Here is a 21,858-nt window from a genome sequence, read left to right on the forward strand (position 1 = left end):
GGCTGTCTGAGTCACCCAGACTCAAGATTTCTTAACCACTGGGCTACAGAAGAAAAGGTGGAGATGAAATACAGGAGGAGACAGAGAATGAAAAGGTTCTGGGAGGAAGTAAGAGTTCTACCAAACAACACAGATGGAAGGAAAAAGGGGAACCTCTGCTTCCCTCCTGGGGAGAAAAGGAACGAGGAAGAGAAAGGGAAGGTTAAGTGATCAATGTCTGACGTGACAAACAGGCCAGCCAAGCAGATCTGATCAATGCACTTCATGAACGTGTAATGAAATGTTGCACGGTGACCCACGAATGTGTTCAATAATTACGATATTTTGGTTTTTTTACAAAGGAGGGATTTTGAAGCAGGGTTGAGATTTGGGGATTTTGCAGCTGTCTCTGTCGCTGGGGTTTAGCAGTAAGGCTGTGACTTTGCAATGGGCAGACTCCTTTACTTCTCTGGTCTTGGTCAGTGGGTGGCTGAGGAATTAATAAAATCAAGTATATGAAGGATTTAGTAAGTGTCTGCCACCTAATAAGTACTTAATAAACATCAGCTTTCATCGTGCTCCCTTCTTCGAGTGATGATGACAAAGAGGTTTGTAACAATATAAAATCTCCCATCCCCACGGTCACAGGTCTTCTCACATAGTCAAGGCCAGATTCAAACTCACTGTGTCACCCAGGCTAGCCTTGAATTCATCCTGCTTCCTCCTGGGTTCCAGGATTACAGCATCTTTCACATTTATACATGAATGCCAAACCAATCTGAATCGTCAATTCCAGGACTGAAAACCAATCTGAATTGCCAGTTCTAGCACTGAAATAAGGAAACAGACATTTCCTATATATTCTTAGTTGAACTGGTGTCTGAGAAGCAGCCTTCCCAAACACTATCATCACCATCTTCCATAACACTTTCTACGGAGTGTTTGGCACGCAGAAGGACTGGTGAAGACCCGAGAGGGTGAGACAGGGCCTTGTCTACTCTCTTTTCCCTACAGAGTCCAGGAGATTTTGGGGGTTTAAAGGTTTCCAGGAAGGTATTCCTAGCCTGATGAAACTCACATAGTCTACTTAGTGCTTAATGGCTACACCATTAAATAATGGGGAGTCTCAGGAGAGACCTCAAGAGACATCCGCATGTCTACAGCTAGCCCTAAAGGCCTGCTGGGCCTCCTGAAGATCTCTGCAGGCTGTGAACTGTGACCCTTGACATCAGCAGAGGAAATTGCTGGCACTAGAGAAACGCAACCCTATGCAAGGGAGTTGCCAACAAGCTTTACAGCTCAGAACACTAGCATTCTAAGCAGCAGCATTTTGATACGAGATAGTGGGGTGTTGATCCACATGAGATGTACTACAGGTTGACCGAAAAGTACCCAGATGATGCATTTTCCTTGATCACTCTTAGTTAAAAGTTTGATGAAATCTATTAAGAGGACACTGTTGGACTGTGTTAACATCGTCACCCTTCAGTTGAGTTATGGACTGCACTTGGTGGGTGGGTGTGTACACATGTGTGTGCGAGCATGCATGCGTGCACACATGCATTGGAGTACGATATGTTCAGATATTTTTATTTTTACAATTAATTTGAACTTGTAGAAGCTCAAATCATTTAAGGACTAACTGTTCGGGTCACATTTCCTAGCATTTACACTGGAAATTCTCGATGTCTGAGTAGTAGGGCAGTTATGGAAGGATGGCCACAATGGAGGCCTTGCTTCTCCCCGGGTACCTAGTGCCCTGGAACTCTGTGGAAATCTTTTTTTTTTTTTTTTCAAGACAGGGTTTCTCTGTGTAGTTTTGCACCTCTCCTGGAACTCACTTTGTAGACCAGGCTGGCCTTGAACTCACAGAGATCCGCCTGCCTCTGCCTCCCGAGTGCTGGGATTAAAGGCGTGTGCCACCACCGCCCGGCTCCCTGTGGAAATCTGAAGTGATTCCCGTCAGGCAGCTTACTTGCTCAGCGTTGGTTTCTCATCATTCACTGGGGTGATATTTACTGAAACGGTTTTAAGTATTTTATGTTTCCCATCGGACAACTGGATCACAAAGTTATCAGCAAGGCTCTCCGAGTCGTCATGGACGTAGGCCAGTTTCATTCCTGGAAGAGAAAAAGGAGAGTCCTCCTTCCGGTTGAGCCCTACGAATGTCGCCGATACTCCTCTTTAACATCAGGCTTTGGGGTTCACACAACTCACTCGTCAGTGCTTTACACGACACCAACTCTGTTTTGTGGAGTCATGCAGAGCCCATTACATCCCCTTTTTTAAAATAAGGAAACCCCAGAAACCACAGAAGAACAAAGGTGTTGTAATATTTAAACAAATCTGAGAAAACGAATTACATGTGGAACATTAAAGTGTGATCTATCCAGTCACCCAAGAGAATCCTAAGTAGTTCAAAACTTCACTATAAAAACTGCCTTTAGCCATGCTTCTTTTAACCCTACCCAGTGGTCTTTGGATATATAATTGAAAACTTCAATTTATCACCTTCAAAACATACTATAAAGTTCTAGAAATACTAAGAGATAGATGTATGTGAAATGTTTGCTGACATATGACCATTAATGCCAAGAAATGAAAAATGTTTAAAATAGGACACACCTATGAATCATTGCAGCATAGGACGTCCATACAGTAAAACACTGTCATTGCCAAAGTATTCCAGGTAGTATTTAGAATGTAAATAACGTGATCATGAGTTGCCTAATATGGCAGGGATTTGGTCAATTCTGTATGTTTAGGGGTGGGGTGTTTGTGAGAATATATTCAAATTGTTTGGTTTTATTTTTAATATAGCCATAAATGAACCAAAAATAAGATGTAAGTAAAATCTAACTTTTGAAAATTTGTTATCAAAATATGTATTCATGTGAACAATTTTATTTTTTTGTTTGAATTGACTATGCTATTTAAACTTACCCAATGTGTACATGACACTTATTTAATCTGATAACATTAACCAATGCTATCACTTTTTAAAAAACTCTCCTGGGCCTTCAAATGACTCAGTAAAGGTTCTTATCTTCACACCTGAGTTTGAATCCCAGCATCCACATGGTGGAAAGAGTAAACCGAATCCCACAAGTTGTTCTCTGACCACCACATGTCAGCACGGCATACAGAAACCCCACAATTCCCCCCAAATGCACAAAATAAATAAATAAATGGAAAGAAAATTAAGCTGTCTTTTTTCCCCTTTAGATAAACTCTCCTTACGTAGCTAAGGGTGGCCTTGAAAGCCTTGTGCTCCCCCCGCCTCAGGCTCTTTAGGTGCTGGAATTACAGGCACGCATCATCTAACCCAGCTCAGAAAACAGGAATGAATGAATGAATGAATGAATGATCAGCAGAAATCAGACTTGTCTGAGAGTAGATTTTAAGCTATGATTCCCTTTCTTTCTGTTTGTGACAATATTACCTGCAGCACATGGGGACTGATTTGGTCCTATCAGCCTTGAAGTTCCAGGATTTATTTCTTTATAATTCACAAAAACTGAGACTATGAATTAATTGGCTTTTCAGATTCAAACATGAAATGACATCTGCAACTACTACAGAATAATCTTTGGAAGAAAGAGACTACATTCTAACTAGAGAAATAAATATTTGAAAGACAGTAGGGGGGGGAGCCAAAAAGCACTAGGACAAGTCTGGAGACTAGGTAGGCTTCCTGTGAAAGGAGAGAGCTGCATTCCGACGGCGCCATTTTGGCCAACCCAAGGTGAGGGAAGACCTTCCAGGTTGGGGAAACGAAATACATAGTGAAGGAAGGACTCTGGGAGTAGGCGCTAATTCTAGAACTGCATACTTGCTCAAATTTTGGAAAGTATTTTTATACATGGAAAATGGGATAAGGTCGTTTAAAAAGTAATTAAAAAACAATTCAGGCTGCTTCAGTGTGTCATTTCCCTAAAGAACACATTATCTCCACAGAGACTAATGAGTAGTTATTATATGTGGATCTATATTTGTTTCAACTGTGGAAATTTTGGCAGACAAGCCTCTTGAAATTTAGCCCCATGATCTTAATCGTTTGAAAAGGAAATTTTAAATTATGATTAAAATTCTGTGTTAAAGCATCGATAATCACAAAGATAATTGTTAATGGTATTTTAAAAGTCAAAGAAAACATCACACTACATCTTCAACTGTCTACAGTGTCTGGCTGAGGCTGTATGCCCCTCTTTCATCAAGAACCCATAACTCAGTCTGAAAAGATTAGCAAGTAAAGCAATACTCTGTCTCTCCCCCATTTCTATGATTTGTTGTTACCTTAGTGGAGTAAAACGGTTTTCAAATGTATGTTTTAATAACAAAAGTTTGTAAGCATGAAACACAACGTGACATTTTGATATATGTTCAACTTGTGGCATGCTTACATCACACTAATGTGCTTTACCTCACCTTGTTATTGTGTGCATGTGTGTACTATTAGTAATGTCCAGCTACGCTACGTATTACTAACTCTAGTCACCACAGTGCACAGATGGCTGAAACTTTGTCTTGTTGTGCTGAAATTTTGTACCTTTTGATCAACAGCTCATTTCCTCCCTCTCCTGCCAGCCTCTGGTATCCAGCGATCTAATTTCTGTTTCTACTATTATAACTTCAGAGTCTACACATGGGTGGGCTAAGTCATTACATCAGCAGCAGCAGGTGCGTAGAAGTGGAATATAGCCTACCAGTCTTGAGAACGTCCATGGAGAAGATTGTAAACTTCATGTTTCAGCTGCTTGATCTGAGGAGACTCTTTGCTGATCGCCACATTGATGAGGAGGCCATGCTGGGGCTTGTGAGTGATGCTGAAGAGCAGGAGGTCCTTGGGAACATCCCTGTCAGCAGCAGTGATGACGGAAGAATCCAGCTCTACCATCTGACCCTCACACACCTGAGCAGGAGCAAGCCAGCAGAGACAGCGGTATGAAATAGAACCTTTTTCCCTATGTCTTTTCAAAAGCTGCTAAAAAATAAATCCACCCCACTTATATGAAGATGTCCTATTTCAAATTTTCCATGACATTTTCAGATCCTGGGTTCTAGAAAAAGAAATTTCCAGTTAACAGGAATGTAAAAAGAAATCTATTCATCTTCCTCAGATCTTTTCAAAAGATTCAAAGTCCTCTTTAGTTCCATGCACAACAAAGGGTGCATGACAGAAACATCTCTGTGGGGCTGATGAGTTGACTTGGTAGGTGAAGGTCTTGGCGACAGGAGTTCACTTCCTGAAACTCACATGAAAGTGGAGAGGAATACGTGCACCAAGCTGCCCTCCAGCCTAAACCCTGGGCTATGGTATGCATGCCCCTCATCATTCACATCTATATTTGAGCACAAACAAATACAATCAAAAAACTGTAGTAAAATTAAGACGATTTATGCTGCTAATGATTCAAAGGTTGGTGCTGGGGGAAGCAAGCAGAAAGTATGCTTACTCTCTGGTAGTCAGGAAAGTTCAGTGTAAAAGTGAATCTGGAGTCTTTACTTCAGACACTAATTGGTTATTTAACTCACAAGCCCTTGTTTCTACAACTTTTAGGTTTCTGTCTGCTTTGGAAGTAGCAAATATCTACTGCATACACCAGAGCAAATTTGGTGTTTCTTTTGTTAATTTTTTTATTTTTTAAATTTCATACTTTTATGCAATGCATTTTGATCATATTCATCCATCACTACCCCTTCCTACTCCTCTTAGTGCCCCCATCTCCTCCCCAACTTCATGTCCTTTTTTATTGTCCAATATTTGGAGTTTTACATTTTTATTATCATAGTAGATATTTTTATTTCAAGTGCTGGGGAGGCGGCTCAGCAGGTACAAGTTCTTACTGTGAAACTTCAAGGAGCTGAGTTCAACTCCCAATAAGAAGCTGGGTGTGGCTGTGAGAGCTCCGACAGCCTCAGTGCGAGGGAGGGCTGAGAAAGCAAGCTCTCTGGGTCTTGCTGGCTACTAGCCTAGCTCCAGGTTCAGTGGGAGACCTTGTCTCAAGGGAATAAGGAAGAGAATGATAGAGCAGGATACCTGACATCCTCCTCCTACATACATAAACACACACACACACACACACACACACACACACACACACACACACACACTCACACCACAGTGAAGTGCTTATTGCCTCAAGAAAGCTTTAGTTATATAGAACTTGGCCATTTTGCCTTTTTTTCTTTTCCTTTCTCAGAGAGAAGATAAGACAAGGAAATTTTTGTTTTCTGTTCTGAAATACAGCAAGATTTAAGTAATAAAAGCACACAAATTCTACACCTGCTTCCTGGGGATCTGCAAGGCCACTTGCTACATTATGGAGGTAGTAGAGGTATTCTCAAGAATCAAAGGCAGGAGGGACTGAGAAGACCTGTCTACCAATAGTGTAGTAAAGGAAGGAGTACCAAGAGCCATTGAACACCAAGAAACAAGAACTATGAAAGGGTAGAGGCCAGCAGGCTATCTTCACAGCCGAGGGGATCACTTCATGAGAGCCTCTGCTTGCTTCCCAGCTCCCCGCACTGGCCCTGGAGGGGCTGTTCCTGCAGGTGCACTGTGGTATTGGGATAAGAACAATGCTGCTCTTACCTGACCTTTTTAATTAAAGACCAAAAAAGCATCTTGGATTAATTCCTAATGAGAGACCTATTGAATCACCTTAGCCAGTGTCTCACTTTCCCCACCCTGAAGAACTTGAGTAAAGCAGTGTAAAAACATGCTGTAATTCTCCATAGAATTATAGAGTTTAACTATGAAGCCTTTTCCCCTTGACTGTGTGATAATGTATATCATTTACAAAATGGTAAATTCATTCACAAGATTACCAGGGAATTTCCTAAAACAAAACCCAAAAAACTACAAGATTCTTTTTTTGGAAATTGAATTGTATCTTGACATTATGAAAATAAATAGTCTAAATGAATATACATAAAAAGCAGATATTTACCACTAAACAGGTTTACAAAGGGTTATAATAAACTAAAACATTTTGATGGTAGTCCAACTATCTGTACAATAAGGAAATTTTCCAACAGGAAAGCCCAATGTGTTATACGAAGAAGAAGAAAAAATCTTGAAGCTTAAAAGTTGTCTCTGCCAATGCTCAAGGGTCTGTGTCTGATTTGCATGTATGAGGAAGCATGGGAGAAAGACATGATTACTTCCACAAAGGAATAAGGGACAACTTCCCAGAGGCCTAATTATTCCAGAAGCTCTTGCTCCAGGCAGATAAAGACAGTAGAAATAGGTACAGAAGTGATCATTTATTGGTTTTTTTTTCCTTCACATAATCACTGAAGGGCTCTCCAGAGTAAACCTTGAGCCAAAAGAAGAGGGCAAGCAGGAGTTGGCTCTTAAATCTCATGCTGAGGTGACGCTCATGTGCTGTTAAGATTCAGTAGAAAATTAAAATCAAATAAAGACTTTCACATTTAGAATGTGATTATTTTTAGCAAAAAGAATGAGGAGAAATAATGGCTTTGGTCAACATTAGAAAAAAATGACACATTAAATAGTACTGAAAACACTTGTTCACTAAGGACCTACTATGCTTGGCCAACTCAAACATCATAACAGTCTCTCAAAGAAAATTACATGTGTATTTTTGAAGATGGGGAAACAGAAGCTTGAAGAGAAATAACCTGTCCAAGATGCAAAAATTATTCGACGCGATACACAAGTTCCTTTGAGGGCAAGCCTGTGTGTGTGTTCATTCAACTTGCTAGTGCATGTGTATGAATTAAATAATCATACATAGACATGCAGGACATTTAAAAGGAATTACATATTGATAAGAAAAGATTTCACATAAATACTTAAGTTTTGCTTTAAAAAGTAAAGCATAGAGTAGTGGGTATGATTCTCTTATTTGTAAGTAAAAACATACAGAAAAATTATAGTATACAGACATAATTCTGGCATGTCCATAAATCTCTTGGGTTACTTGGTTAACCTGTTTATGCCTCATTTCTTCAGTAATGAAATGGCAATAAAAAACACCATCACCCTAAAAGCCTATTGTGAGGATTAACTATGAATACCCAGAAAGGACTTGAAACCTAAAGCCCAGTAGGTACTCTATTACACACACACACACACACACACACACACCCCTTTACCGTTACCATTAGTACTAGGTTAATAATTCACAGTGATTAATTATATGGCATAAGATTCTGCTTTCCTCACTGTTCACCAAATTAACATATCAGGTGCACCTGGATCAACATAAAGGGGTTGTCTAGGGAAAAAAACATCAGAAATAGGTTAAAAAAAAAAAAGAACATTCTGGTATGCTTCTTACAGTGATATTCTGTACCACAAAGTCGGGAGCTTCATCATTTGTGGGGTTGATGTTAACATGAAATGTCGTCTCTAAGGAGCGTCGCTTCCCATCTGTGGCATACACCGTGAACTGGTCGGCAGTTGGTTCCACCCTCAGGTGCCTGGACTGCACGTAGTTAATGTGCAAAGCCTTCATGTCTCTCCACTGGAACGAAGCTAGCATACCCCAAGACAGAACAGGGAAATGATAAACAGCACTACCCAGGAATCTTCAGTCTCCAACAGCTGCTTCTCTGGAAAGCAGATACGCAATCATAGTGGGGACTGGTGTGGTCCCACCAGCCATCAGCAGAAAGGCGGGTACCACAGATCTGAAAGAAGGATGCAAATCTGCCTGAAGAACGAAATTGTGATGACCACTAATCAGGATGCGGGAGTGCTGTGGGACGGTCTGTATGTCAAATAAATAAATAAAACACTGGTTGGCCAGTGGCCAGGCAGGAAGTAGGTGGGACAAGGAGAGAGGAGAATTCTGGGAAGTGGAAGGCTGACGCGGAGAGACACTGCAGCTGCCGCCATGACCAGCAGCATGTGAAGATGCCAGTAAGCCACCAGCCACGTGGCAAGGTATAGATTTATGGAAATGGATTAATTTAAGCTATAAGAACAGTTAGCAAGAAGCCTGCCACGGCCATACAGTTTGTAAGCAATATAAGTCTCTGTGTTTACTTGGTTGGGTCTGAGCAGCTGTGGGACTGGCGGGTGACAAAGATTTGTCCTGACTGTGGGCAAGGCAGGAAAACTCAAGCTACACGGGAGACTTCATGGTCACTCTCCAGACACCTGAATTGAAAGTCACAGAGGACTGCCCTTGGCTAAACTGTCCTTCTGACATGTGGCTCTTCCCATACTGGGTTGAGAAGGTGCCACTTCGTTGACACAAAGGCAAAATGAGTGGAGATCCATGTCTATGTAACAGACATCAAGAAACTCACTGCGCTGAGGAGAATTAGTTGACTTGATGTTCAGCTAGCCTTAAATCAGAAGAGGAAAATTGCCATAGGGTATGAATTAAATCAAAAGAAAAGCTGCATGACCTTTAACTTGATTAATCTTAAATCTCATCTCACTCACATTTAAAATAAGAAATTTCTTTAAAGGAGCTTGAAAAATAACTTACTTAAAAAGTATTATCAAGCCGGGCGGTGGTGGCGCACGCCTTTAGTCCCAGCACTCGGGAGGCAGAGCCAGGCGGATCTCTGTGAGTTCGAGGCCAGCCTGGGCTACCAAGTGAGTTCCAGGAAAGGCGCAAAGCTACACAGAGAAACCCTGTCTCGAAAAACAAAAAAAAAACAAACAAACAAAAAAAAAAAAAAAAAAAAGTATTATCATCAGAAGATTTGAGTTTTGCTTTTTGTTTATGTTTTGTTTTATTAAGTGCTATTCTGGCTGCTGAGAAACATTAGCTTTCCAAATTAAGCTGGGCAGTGAAAACACACGCCTTTAATCCCAGCATTTGGGAAGCAGAGGCAGGAGGATCTCCAAGTTCGAGGCTAGCCTGATCTACAAAGTGATTTCTAGGACAGCAAATTCCAAGAGCATGCATACATATGCTTAATTTTTTCTGTGAGACAGGATATATACATAATGTCTATTTTAGAGATGACTTTCTGGAAAACAAGTAAGGTTAAATGTGTAAAATGGTCTCTGTGATAAATGCTACTCAGAGACACTCAGTCTCAGAAAACACAAACACAAACACAACAACAAAAGTTTGATGTAACCTACTTGAACATTTCAAGTTTTCTCTTTCAGTACCACTGATAGCATATTTCTCAGTATTTTCCAGGATTATCTATTAAAAATGCTAAAAGACTGTGAGAATGAGACCCTGTGGTTCCCACCAGATTCATTCTGTCACAGGACTGTGTTGCCAGGAGGGCCTTGGAAAAGGTAAGTACTTCAGCTTTTGAATCCATGCCCATTTCCTAAGCTTAGTCCAGCTAGTCACATCCATGAACCCTAGCAAGACACTGTGGGCCAGGAGACGAGGACTTACCTATGCTTATGCCCATGTTACTTTTCTCAAAACCTGCAGAAGGGAGTGTGTTTTCAAGATAGCCGAACTGGGGAGGAGAAACCAAAACAAATTCTAAGTCATCCGGTGCGGTGTCTGGGTCAGTGGCAGTCAAATGATGAGTGGTAAGGGCTGCCTGGAAGCCTTCATCCACCACGAACGTCCTACCTGGGTACCAAGAACAATAGTCACAGGCCAGTGAAATGGCTTAGTGGTAAAGGCGCCAGCTGCCGGGCCTGATGACCGGAGTTCAATCCCCAGAACACACACTCACAAAGCAAGTAAATGAACATGTAATAAAATGTAAAAACACACACTTCTGTCAGTCTGAACTCCTCCATCACAAGAGTGAGAACCAAAGGCAGTCATTGCAATTCCAGCTAGAGCGGCCTCCCACGGGCAAACACGCTTCCGTGGGAGACTCTCATTTTCTTGGGCATAAATTCTCCTTGCAGTAAAAAATTCAGGGGTAACGAGTGGGATTTAATTTGACTTATGGAATTGTATACTTCTTTCTCGTACAAGCCAGCCAGATGATAATGGAAAGGCGGCGGCGGCGGCGGCGATGCTGAACGCTCTGCTACAGCCCTCCAGTCATTCTCAAGGAACCTGATTTCCCTTGTGTCTCGATAGAAGTGACAAATGAAAATAAGAATTGCCAAACTGTTTTAATGATAAGCCACTAAATGGAGTTTATGTACTCCTCAAGATCAGTCGTTACCACTGTTTGTCAGAGTGCTAATTGCCGGAGAGCGATTATGAATTGCTCATAACGAACATTTTTTCATGCCTTGGTGCTTAATTATTCTGCTGGGATAATGCTTCCTTTCCAGAACATTGCTTGGGAGATAGTTAGCAAATTACAAGCGCGTTCATACATATGCTTATTTTTTCTGTGAGACAGGACATATACATAATGCCTACGAAGAGATGACTTTCTGGAAAACACGTAAGGTTAAATGTATATAAATGGTCTCTGTGGTAAACGCATTCTGTTCTAATAGAAATTTATTATGGATAAAATAAATTATTCTCTCTCCAGCTGGCAATGCTATTTTCCCATGTGAAATAAACCAGTATATTTGAGGATCTCAACATCCTTGTTGTAACATGTAACACAAAGATACAAATGCTGTTGTATTCTCTCTATATATGGAAATACATAAATTTTTAAGCAAGTAAATTCTTTTGCCCTGTGATTGTTTTTATTACTGATTTTGGATTTATTATATATTTCTGTTGAGATGATTCCTGGGTGACAATTGCATTTGGTGGTGTTCTAATCTAAGAGAATTATTTCACTGAGCCTTAGGTATGGCACTAAGACAATTATACTCATAGGAACAACATGGTCACCTATTATAATTGAAGGTGGCTGGTTGTCAACTGGATGCACTGTGATGTTGAGCTCATACATGGGAAAGGACTCATGACGAGGAACAGATGGATCAGGTCCATTGTAGCAACAGCCATTCACCGAAGGGCCGGCTTCATCATCCGAAACCACCAATATAACGGTGTCAAAACAAGGCGCTGGGCCAACCTCACCACCTGGAAAACAGGACACCAAGATTAGCTACACTCACACCTTTTCTGCCTGCATTGAGTGGAAGGAAAAGGAATTATGGGGATAAAATATGAAACGCAATTTTATCACTATAAAATTAAATATAGTCAGGAAAATAATACAAAAATATTTGTCCATCTGTTGCCTCTTGTGAAATCCCTGCCAGCCACAGACCACCACATGAAGGAGTAAAGCAGGCAGTTCCTAAATGAGCAAGGGGCAGGCACAGAGCTTGACCAGGGATCCTTTCATCTTCCCTCCCAACCCTTGGATGTTAGCAACAAGCTCAGGGAGAGGCAGAAGGTACCCTTGACCCCTTGATAATTATCTCTCCAAGTGCGTTGACCACCGGAAATGAACAAGCACCAACCACACAACAGTCATGAGACACAGAGGACACTGGGTAAGGGTAAAGAAAGGTAATCCACGTTCTGGTCCTTTCTTTCTTTCTTTCTTTCTTTCTTTCTTTCTTTCTTTCTTTTTTTTTTTTTTTTTTTTTTTTTTTTTTTTGGTTTTTCAAGACAGGGTTTTTCTGTGTAGCTTTGCGTCTTTCCTGGAACTCACTTTTACTACACACTATCCAATCATTCATCAGCCAACAGGACAATCTATACTAGCCAATCATTCATCAGCCAACAGGATAATCTATACTAGCCAATCATTCATCAGCCAACAGGACAATCTATACTAGCCAATCACTCATCAGCCAACAGGACAATCTATACAAGCCAATCATTCATCAGCCAACAGGACAATCTGTGCTCTCCAGGCAACAGAAAAGCCCTGAATGTGGGTTCTTGGCAATTCTTAAAGAGCCCAAAAGAAAAACAATGCTGGGAGCTCTGAAGAAAAGGGAAGGGGAAGCAGGAGGTGGGGGGAACAGAAGGGGAGGGGAAGGGAAAGGGGAGGAGAAGGGGGAGAGAAAGAACAAGATCAGTGACATCATCTCTTCTCACCAGATACACTGGCAAAAAAAAAAAAAAAAGGAAAATTCAGAAATTCAGAGATGGAATCACTTGAGCAAGAAAATGATTAAAGGCTCAAAAACTAGAAAATCCAAGTTGAAGTTTAGAGAGTTCAATAGAAACCGTTTGTTTGGTAGCTGCTGAGAGAGGAAGGGCCAGTTTTCTTTAAAAGTATGACCTCTGGTCGAAGAGGGTCCAGGGCAGGTGCCACACCCGGAGTATTTGGACAGCACAAATGGGATTTGGTGGGTTTAGATGGGTAGATAGATATAGGTAGATGGCATGGGCAAAACTGAAGAACACTGTGTAAAGTGAAACAAGCCAGATGTGGAAAGCAGTTTTTGTTGGGCAAAAAACGGAATTGTGGACAGTAGCCAGAGGAGAAGGGAAAGAAAAACAGAGACTTTTACAGCCAGAGAAGTGTGCTGGGGCAGGAGTGGGGAGAAGAAGGATCCTTTGTGGAAGAGGATGAAGGGATATGATAAATGCATGACTATAATACAATTACATCATTTTCCCTTCCCTTCCCTTGATCCAAACCTTCCTATATACCCTTCCTTGCTCTATTTCAAATTCATAACTTCTTTTCTCATGAATTATGTGTGTGTTCCTAAATACACACATACAATCTGCTCAGTCTGTATAATATTACTTGTATGTATATTTTTTTCAGAGCTGTCTATTTGATACTATATAACCAATTGGTGTGCTCGTCCCTGGGAAAGACCATTTTTCCCACTCAGAATTCCTTAGCTGTCTGTAGTACTTTGTCTAGAGTTCAGGCCTCATGAGCTTTCTCCTTTCCAAGTTAGCATGTCTATGGGCATTATCCTTGTTCACGTCCAGTTTAGGTAGCCATGCCGATGAGACTTCATAGGCGTAGCCTCTCTAACATTTCACAGCACACTCACTGATTTTCCGGCTGCTATAATGTTCCAGCTCCCTCTTCCACAATAATCCCCGAACCTTAGGGGCCAGGGTTGTGTTGTAGAGGTATGGGTTAGGACTGGGCTCTTCAACTCGGCATTTTGACTGGTTGTAGTTTTCTGTAATTGCCTCCATCTCTTACAAAGAGAAGTCTCCTCAATGAGAAGCGAGGACTGCACTTAGCTGTGGTTATAGGACAAATGTTTAGATTGTTGTTAGGGGTTGTGCTGTTTTAGTGAAGTTGTGGGTGTAAGCTCTCCTCTATGACCCATGACTTCACGAGTCATAGGTAGTGGGCTGGGTCTCCAGTACCAGGCATGGTTTTTCTCTTGTTGAGCAAGTCTTAAGTCTGATTAGAGAGCTGTTGGTTCCCACCAAAGCACGCATGCCGCTGCTACACCCTAAGGGTTATCACGTCACGTTGGTCATTGTTCTAGTTCACAGGACTCACAGCTGTTGATTACCTCCCTCCTTTGGAGGTGTGTATGGCACCTTCATGGCCTCTGAGAGGAGGCTTTCAGTTCAGCTCCAGTTCACGGGCCTCCGGGTCCTGTGTCTGAAGTACATGGTGTCTTCAGCAATGGGGACTTAACTTCTACCTCCAAGGGTGAACAATTCCCCATAAACATGCCTGGGGGGCCAACCCAGTATAGATAATTCCTCACAGAGACTCTTTTCCCAGGTGATTCTCAGTTGTGTCAAGTTGATAATTAAAACTAATAAGTACAGGTGATAAAATAAATCAGAAGACTAAAGCAAGGGTTGGAACAGATAAGCCACTGAGACACTGGGTCTTTAACGTCAGGATTCTTAATGTCAATCCAAACAGTGCTAAATGGATGCCCGTGGAGTAAATGAATGAACATTCTCAGGAAATATAACATTCAAAACATCCTTTGAGTCTATTATTCCTGCTAACGGAAAACAACTAAAACATGTATGTGAAATCATTTCCCCTAGGGTTCTTCTAAGCCTTAGTAATTAACAGTTCCTTACATGGCCATCACACTAGAAGAGATTTAGATGTTTGTAAATCTGCCTTTTAGGATTTGGAAGGCAGTGTAAGAGAACATGACTCATCTTACCGCAAGTTACCTGAGCTTCATGAGCCTGCTAAAGATGTTGGAATTATTCAATAAACAACCACTGGTCTTTGAGTCCCTTTCCTGTAAGACTATTGGTGACCTACAAAGTGGAGGGGGAATACATAAGCCTGAGGCCAGCCTGGGTCACACAGCAAATTTGTCTATGTTTTACCATGTCCTTAAAATCTGAGGCTGACCTCAGAAGTAATGGACTAATATCAATGGTGGAAGAAATTATAAGACTTCAGGCTGTGGCATGACTTTTACTAGCTGATTTTACCCAGGTTAACAATGAGAGTTAGGAGCAAAAATTAGAGGAGGAAGATGTGAAATGTATAGTTTGCCAAGGAAAAGAACATGCTGTACGCTGTGAACAAAGTTAAGTGTGGGTAAGTGGCTGTGGTTGTTAAAAAGTAGCAGCATACTTTTTGATGAGGAAGCCAGGAAGTGTGCTAGAGGACATCACATTTCAGGAAGCAATAAGACCTCATGGATGGAATGATCCAGAGCATAAAATGGCAAGCTCATTTGAAAGACTTTTCTTTAAAAAGAGAGAAGCATGGGAGTGCCATGCTTGAGTGGACTGTCAAGGAAGATGCTTTCTGAAACTGCTGTACAGACATTCAGGTTGCTGCCATCATGGTCCAGGACCATTAGGTTACTTAAGATGGTAGCAACACTTGGCTTTGTCTATATGGTGCTGGTTTTACAGGCACACACAATTCAAGAGTTAGGAGATCGTGGAGGCATACACCCAGATTTTAAAGGAAAGCATGTGAGGCATCTCCCAATATGTGGCAGTATTTGGGGGTCATTGGAGGCTTATGAGATGGGAGCTTGCTAGAGAAGTAGATACTAAAGTTGGGCTCTTGAAGGTGATAGCCTAGCCCCTAACTCCAGTCTTGTTCTTTGCTTCTTGGGCTGTCACCATGTGAAGGGACTCGCCTCATGCCTCTGCCATCAACTGAGATTCTCTGTCATGCCTTCATGGCTGGAAATGGCTGAAAACTCTCAGAAATAAATGCACAAAGTGTCTTCCTTCCCATTGATGGTTTCTGCCACAGTGACACAAAAGTCATGCGGTGTCCCATTCGCCTAGCCTTCTCATGTCCTCTTCCTTCCTCCAGTCCTCCAGGAATGGGTGTGTTAACAGGAAACTGTGATTAACTTCAGCAAGAGGAAATACATGATGCTGTTTCCGGGCAAATGCTACTAAGCTAGACCTAAGTCAATGACTTAGGATTTCTGTTGTGATGAAACACTGTGACCCAAAGCAACCCGAGGAAGAAAGGATTTATTTCTATCAAGCTCTCATACAACAGTCCATCATTAAAGTGAGGACAGGAACTCAAACAGGGCAGGAACCTGAAGGCAGGAGCTGATGCAGAGGCCATGGAGGGGAGCTGCTTACTGGCTTGCTCCCCATAGCTTGCTCAGCCCACCTTCTTAGAGAACCCAGGACCACCAGCCCAAAAGTGGCACCACCCACATCAATCACTAATTAAGAAAATGCCTTATAGACTTATCTTATGGAGGCATTTTCTTAATTGAGAATCCCTCTTCCCAAATGACTCTGCTTATGTCAAATTGACAAAAAAACTTGGCAGGAAAGAAGACATGCAAAGAAGAACAGTATGAAGTGCCAGCATGTCATGGCCATCCTTCCATGTGAGAGGGTTTTCTCTGCACACTTAGATAACAGTCCTTTAGCACAGTGTGGCTCATACTCCACTGTGGCCCATGGGCTCCATGCTGTGCCTTGCAAATATCAGATGCTGAGTTACTGTTTTCTCTAGTCGAACACTTCACACAGCAGGAAAAAATGCCAACTGAGAAACAATATATTGAGGTAACAACAATGGAAACCCAGTCCTTATAAACCTGCACTTTTGTTCTGACTGTCACATGCTATGAGCAGGTCATGCAAAGTGCAAGATATCATCTTGCTTTTCAGAAACTTAGAAAGGATACTAGTTACTTCTAGGAAGCTAACTGGTGGCCAGGAGACTTTTAAAAGTAATGGTGCCATTGTTTTAGGTGACCTGACTTGGTATTTGCATCATGGTTTATAAATCTGTAAGTAAAATGACCAAATTCTTCAAGTTGATTGAAAAAGGACTTGCAGACCTCTGTTCATGATGACCGTGTTTACAAACTGGGGTGCAGCCTGCATTATCTTTAGTGGAAGGAAATATTAATATTATAATGGGATGGGAGCCCATGACAAGGGGTGGAGATGAGACTCTTCGGAATGCCTTCACTACACAAGGCTGACACCTACCTGTGTGTTTGTATGTCACAGCTCCTGAGATGACATCTCCCTGAGAGAACCTGTCCACATGGTTTCCAGCCTTTCTCACCACCCCATGCTGCGGCTCTCGGGTAATCAGAAACAGCAGTTTCAAGTCATCACTGTCTGCATCAGTAGCAAAAATGTATTCAGGGGTGATGGTCACCTCTCCACCCTCTGAGCAATGCATCATGGGGATCAGGTCAGCCTTCAGAACAGGTGGCTCATCATTCACAGGGAATACCTAAGCAGGATAAAAAGAGCACATTTTTTAAGAAAAAGACAAAGTGACAAATGTCCCAGCTGGTAAACTACCGCTCACAGTCATGGTGACAGGCATTTTTCATCTTCTGGACACATGGAACAATAGCCATGAAATTTGGCCAAAGCAGTCTGAGTTTTTTGACTTTCTCAATTGGTTGAAGGATGCTCCACATGAATGAGAGTCTGTGGCTCTAGCTGGGAACTCAGAGCACTCATTGTTCTCAGAAGACAAAGAGAAAACACAATAGAAAGCATCCCTCACTTTAACACACAGCCTCTTTCATTAAATACACACATTGCACAGGGATTCTGGGCCCAGGAGTCCGATGCATGTACATCCACAGCATCAAAGTTAGTCTTATTTCAAATTATTTGGTGATTCAAAGCTTCCTGCCACCTTTGACGTCTGGCCACCCACAACGTTTCCATGGGTCCACAAGGAAACCATAGCAGCGTGTTATCAAATGGCCTGCATGATGGGGTATGGATTGTTTGTGTGTTTGGTTGGTTGGTTGGTTGTCTGGTTGGTTGATTTAATTTTGTGACTGTTTGTTTGGTTGTTTGGTTTGGTAAAGTCTGGCCTGCTGTGAGCCTGTGTACCCTTTCAGCCCTACACATACTTCAGCCAAAGTGATCTTAGTAAACATCAATTTCAAGTTGCTGGTCTGCAGGGACCTCCAGTGTCTCCTCTGCTCCCCCCATGATTCTCCTAGGAGTCTCTGGTGTAACGTTCCATGGGTGCCTTCACCACCCCACTCCATCTTCACCCACGCACACCCTCCTTCCCAACTCTCATGGCCGCTGACTCAACCCCGAGCCTGCCCCATATGTACGTACATTCTGTCTCACTCTCTCGGTACAACTAATTTCTGCCTCAGATCCCATGTATGTTTTTCAGGGAAGGTTTCCTGATCACTCAGGGTAATTGAGAAGCTTCTATTACTTACACTCCTGTTCATAAAACACATACACATTTTAATCAACTATCTTTGTGATTATCCAGTTAGTGGCTATCATCATCTGTGATCTGTAACTTCAAGAACAGGAACCTCCTTTATCTTGCTCAGAATTGTTCTACAAGCATCTGTCCAAGACCCCCAACACACATTACAGAAGGCACTTACTAAACGCTCGTTGAATGAATAAATGAATGGATTTCCTAGTTACTGTGCATTCAAGGGCTAATGGCTATAAGACAAATACACAGAGAACTATGCCGACACTTTCCTATCCTTGTTGGAATGAGTATATCCTTATAGGAATGATACAAAGATGAGTGCATAGATACTATAGCTTACTTATCAAAGGTGTAAAAATATAATTGTCTGCTTTCTTCTTTGCTACGAAGAAAAATAATTATCTTTGTTCCTATCTTCTGTGTGAATCCATTAAAGACATATCTTCTTGCTTGACTCTAAGAAATTTTACCAATTTGTTCACATGGATGATAACTGTGAATAGTCATTGTGAGGGGAAAAAACCATAAACAACATTGCCCCAAAACTGTTTTGTCTGACTTTCAAAAATTATCCCCTTTAACTTAAAAAGTAGCAATAAATGGTTTCTTTCACCAAGATGCGGTGCTTATTGCCAGACATAATAAGATGGTCATATATAACAAGTGGGAGTGGAGTCCTTAAAAAAAAAAAAAAAGTAACTCAGAGAATCTTCCTTTGTGTATAGACATTTGCCATAAAGAAAACATCCCCTCTTAAAGCCGAAATGGTCTCCCGCTTTTCACAGAGCCATCATCACAGACCTTTGTGAAGACTGAGGAGGAAAATGAGAGGCAGGCTCTGCATAGAACCTGGCACCTCAAGCAATTAGCCAGGGGGACGTATGGCCATATAATGAGGAAGAGTGCCTCACATTACACCATCGCAGTGATAGCTCTGAACCAGCTGTAGATTCTTCAGGAGCCCAAGTGTATTAACTAAAAAGAGATGATTCCTTCCTTGTCTGTTTTTTTTTTTTTTTAAAAAAAAAAAAAAAAAAACAATCTATAGATATCAACACTCTTTATCAGTGACCAGCTATAAAATATCTTACAAATACATATCAATTTTATATCACTAAAATCTAGCCCCTATTCAAACAGGAAGAGATAGAAGCTAGCACAATGAGAATACTTGGTAGCTCTTCAGGGAATGTGATAATTTTCTCTATCAACAACTATAAAAATGCTTGCAAATCACCCACAAGATGCCCATGGCCTTGGTTACCCACATAACAGGGAAACACCAAAGTTTTCAGAAGTCCTTTGAACATGCCTCAACTTTGTGAGCAGACTTTGTCAAAGGAAAGGGGAGATGACTTCAAACCAAACCCATGCCAGGCTTGTGGTATAGACATTCCAAATGGAGCCCCACATGCATGGCTTCTTCCATAAGCAAAGAGAAGTCCAGTGGTTCTGGACAGTCTTCCCAGCTGCTAAGTAAGCCTGTGTGCCCTTCAAAAATATTAGACATATTTTATATGCAAAATGAACTACTTTTAAAATTAAGTATCAGGATTTAAGCTTAGAATAATTCTAATATAACCTTTGTCTCTACTAACTGACTCCAGACACACACACACACAGGTGCTCTGGCAACCTTCTGCTTTGGAGTCTGTGTATTTTAAGTTGTTTGGGAACCTGAGAAGTTCCCAGAATAGAGACTTTACATTCAATTGATTCAGAGAGGAAACTCTCTACCTACCTCAATGTGTAGAACAAATTCTGCTGAATTTGTGCCATCTGTGACCTCCAAGAATATCTCATCTTGAAAAACCTCAGATCCGTCATGGTGATACCTGCAGGGAGAGTATGGAAGCTAATCTTTTAGAAACACATGGGTGTAGCCTAAGCTGCATGACGTAAGTACTCCTCCATCACCTTGGCCATAACTTCACTAAATAAAAAGTTATTTAAATAAGTAAATAAAGAAGAAGCAGTATAACTATAAATGCAAAGGTATGTAAGCACTCAATATCCCTAAATGTAAACTTGTTCTACCTGGGAAAACATTGTTGCATGCATTGGTAATTTTTCTCCCAAATCAAAAGAACAAAACAAAACCCAGCCTTTTGGAAGCTGGGGAGACAGCTTACAGTTAAAGCCCCATTCTGTTCTGTTCTTCCATAAGACCTGAGGTCACCTCCCAGCACCCATCTCAGGCAGCTCACAACCACCTAATAACTACAGCTCCAGGTTCTCTGATGTCTCTGGACTCCAAAGGCACCTGAATTCACATGAACATATCCACATATATGCATGTATATGTGCATATGTTCATAAAAATACACACACACATGTAATTAAAAATAATCTTGAGACTATATTTCAGAAAGCAGTCTTCGCATGGCCTCCGTGACAATGGGAAGTACTTGGCCTGGTACCTGTGTAACAGTGGAGCATGCTGGCTGGAGCCAGAGTGACGCTAAGATGAAGAAGAACACTCCGAGGACTCCAGGATCCCCATGCCTCCCAACATTCCTCCTGTGCTCTAACGCTGCTCCTCTCTGAGGCCTTCATCTAAGAATTAGGTATCGCCTCCCTCCACCATATTTCAAGTTCCATTTACATGTTCCTCATCTCTACCAGAAAAGACTCTCCCATCTCCCCAGGTTTAAAAATATCCTTCTTTGTTCTAACCTTGGCCCTGTATTCCTCCTAATTCTCAGCCAATTTTTTTTTTAAAGAAATTGTATAATTCTAGGCTTTTCACATACTTTCTAGCCCACTACAGTGACACTCAGTTAATTCTAAGTAGCTCTTGAATTAAATTGAGCCTTTTTTTAAAAAAAAATCACACCGGTGGTTTGTTCATACTAACAAATGGAATTATAACCTAGGAATCAAAAACAAAAGTGTCAATAAAATAGGACAGTATATTGAACCTATATGATTTTGTTATATGGATGAAAAGGACTATATTTTATTCAAGATGGGCCACCAGTAGGGTGATAATGGATTTAATCCTTATCTCTCATACACATTAACTGCTGTGCTCTGTTTCTCCATGCCTCTTACTGTTTTCACCAAAAATAATTATGAATAACAATGGGCTGATCCATTTCACAATGCTGCTGCCCCCCAAACAGCTAAGTGTGTCTGAGGACGCATGCATGTGAAGCGGGACAGAGGAGCCAAGCAGACTGGTAAAACCGGACTCCTGAAAATCCTCACAAGTGCGTCAGCATCGCTGTGCTTAGTTCTGCCTGAGAGCAGAATGATGTGCCTTGTCAGTCTTGATGACTCAGGTTAAATAACTGAAAAATACTTCACTGCAACTCTCCAGACAGGCAACTAGACATAGAATGCTAGCAAACGTTTCTACTTTTCTCTGTCCGCCATTTATCTCAGCACTGTCTAAACAAAAGCCTTTCCTTAACATGTAGATAGATAGGAGCTAAGATTTCAAATCCAAACTAG

General features: G+C 41.4%; 1 protein-coding gene across 1 annotated transcript in view; it reads right to left on the bottom strand.

The window, feature by feature from the left end:
- Frem1 (FRAS1 related extracellular matrix 1) overlaps positions 1 to 21,858 on the bottom strand; it is a 150,757-nt gene that overhangs the window by 64,288 nt on the left and 64,611 nt on the right. Inside the window, 8 exon segments of the mRNA XM_028873292.2 lie at positions 1,955 to 2,099; positions 4,686 to 4,711; positions 4,713 to 4,891; positions 8,289 to 8,485; positions 10,329 to 10,514; positions 11,703 to 11,897; positions 17,172 to 17,424; positions 20,144 to 20,237. Coding sequence (XP_028729125.1) covers positions 1,955 to 2,099; positions 4,686 to 4,711; positions 4,713 to 4,891; positions 8,289 to 8,485; positions 10,329 to 10,514; positions 11,703 to 11,897; positions 17,172 to 17,424; positions 20,144 to 20,237 — 1,275 coding nt within the window.

The sequence above is a fragment of the Peromyscus leucopus genome, chromosome 2 (genome assembly GCF_004664715.2).
Source record: "Peromyscus leucopus breed LL Stock chromosome 2, UCI_PerLeu_2.1, whole genome shotgun sequence".
Classification (NCBI taxonomy): domain Eukaryota; kingdom Metazoa; phylum Chordata; class Mammalia; order Rodentia; family Cricetidae; genus Peromyscus; species Peromyscus leucopus.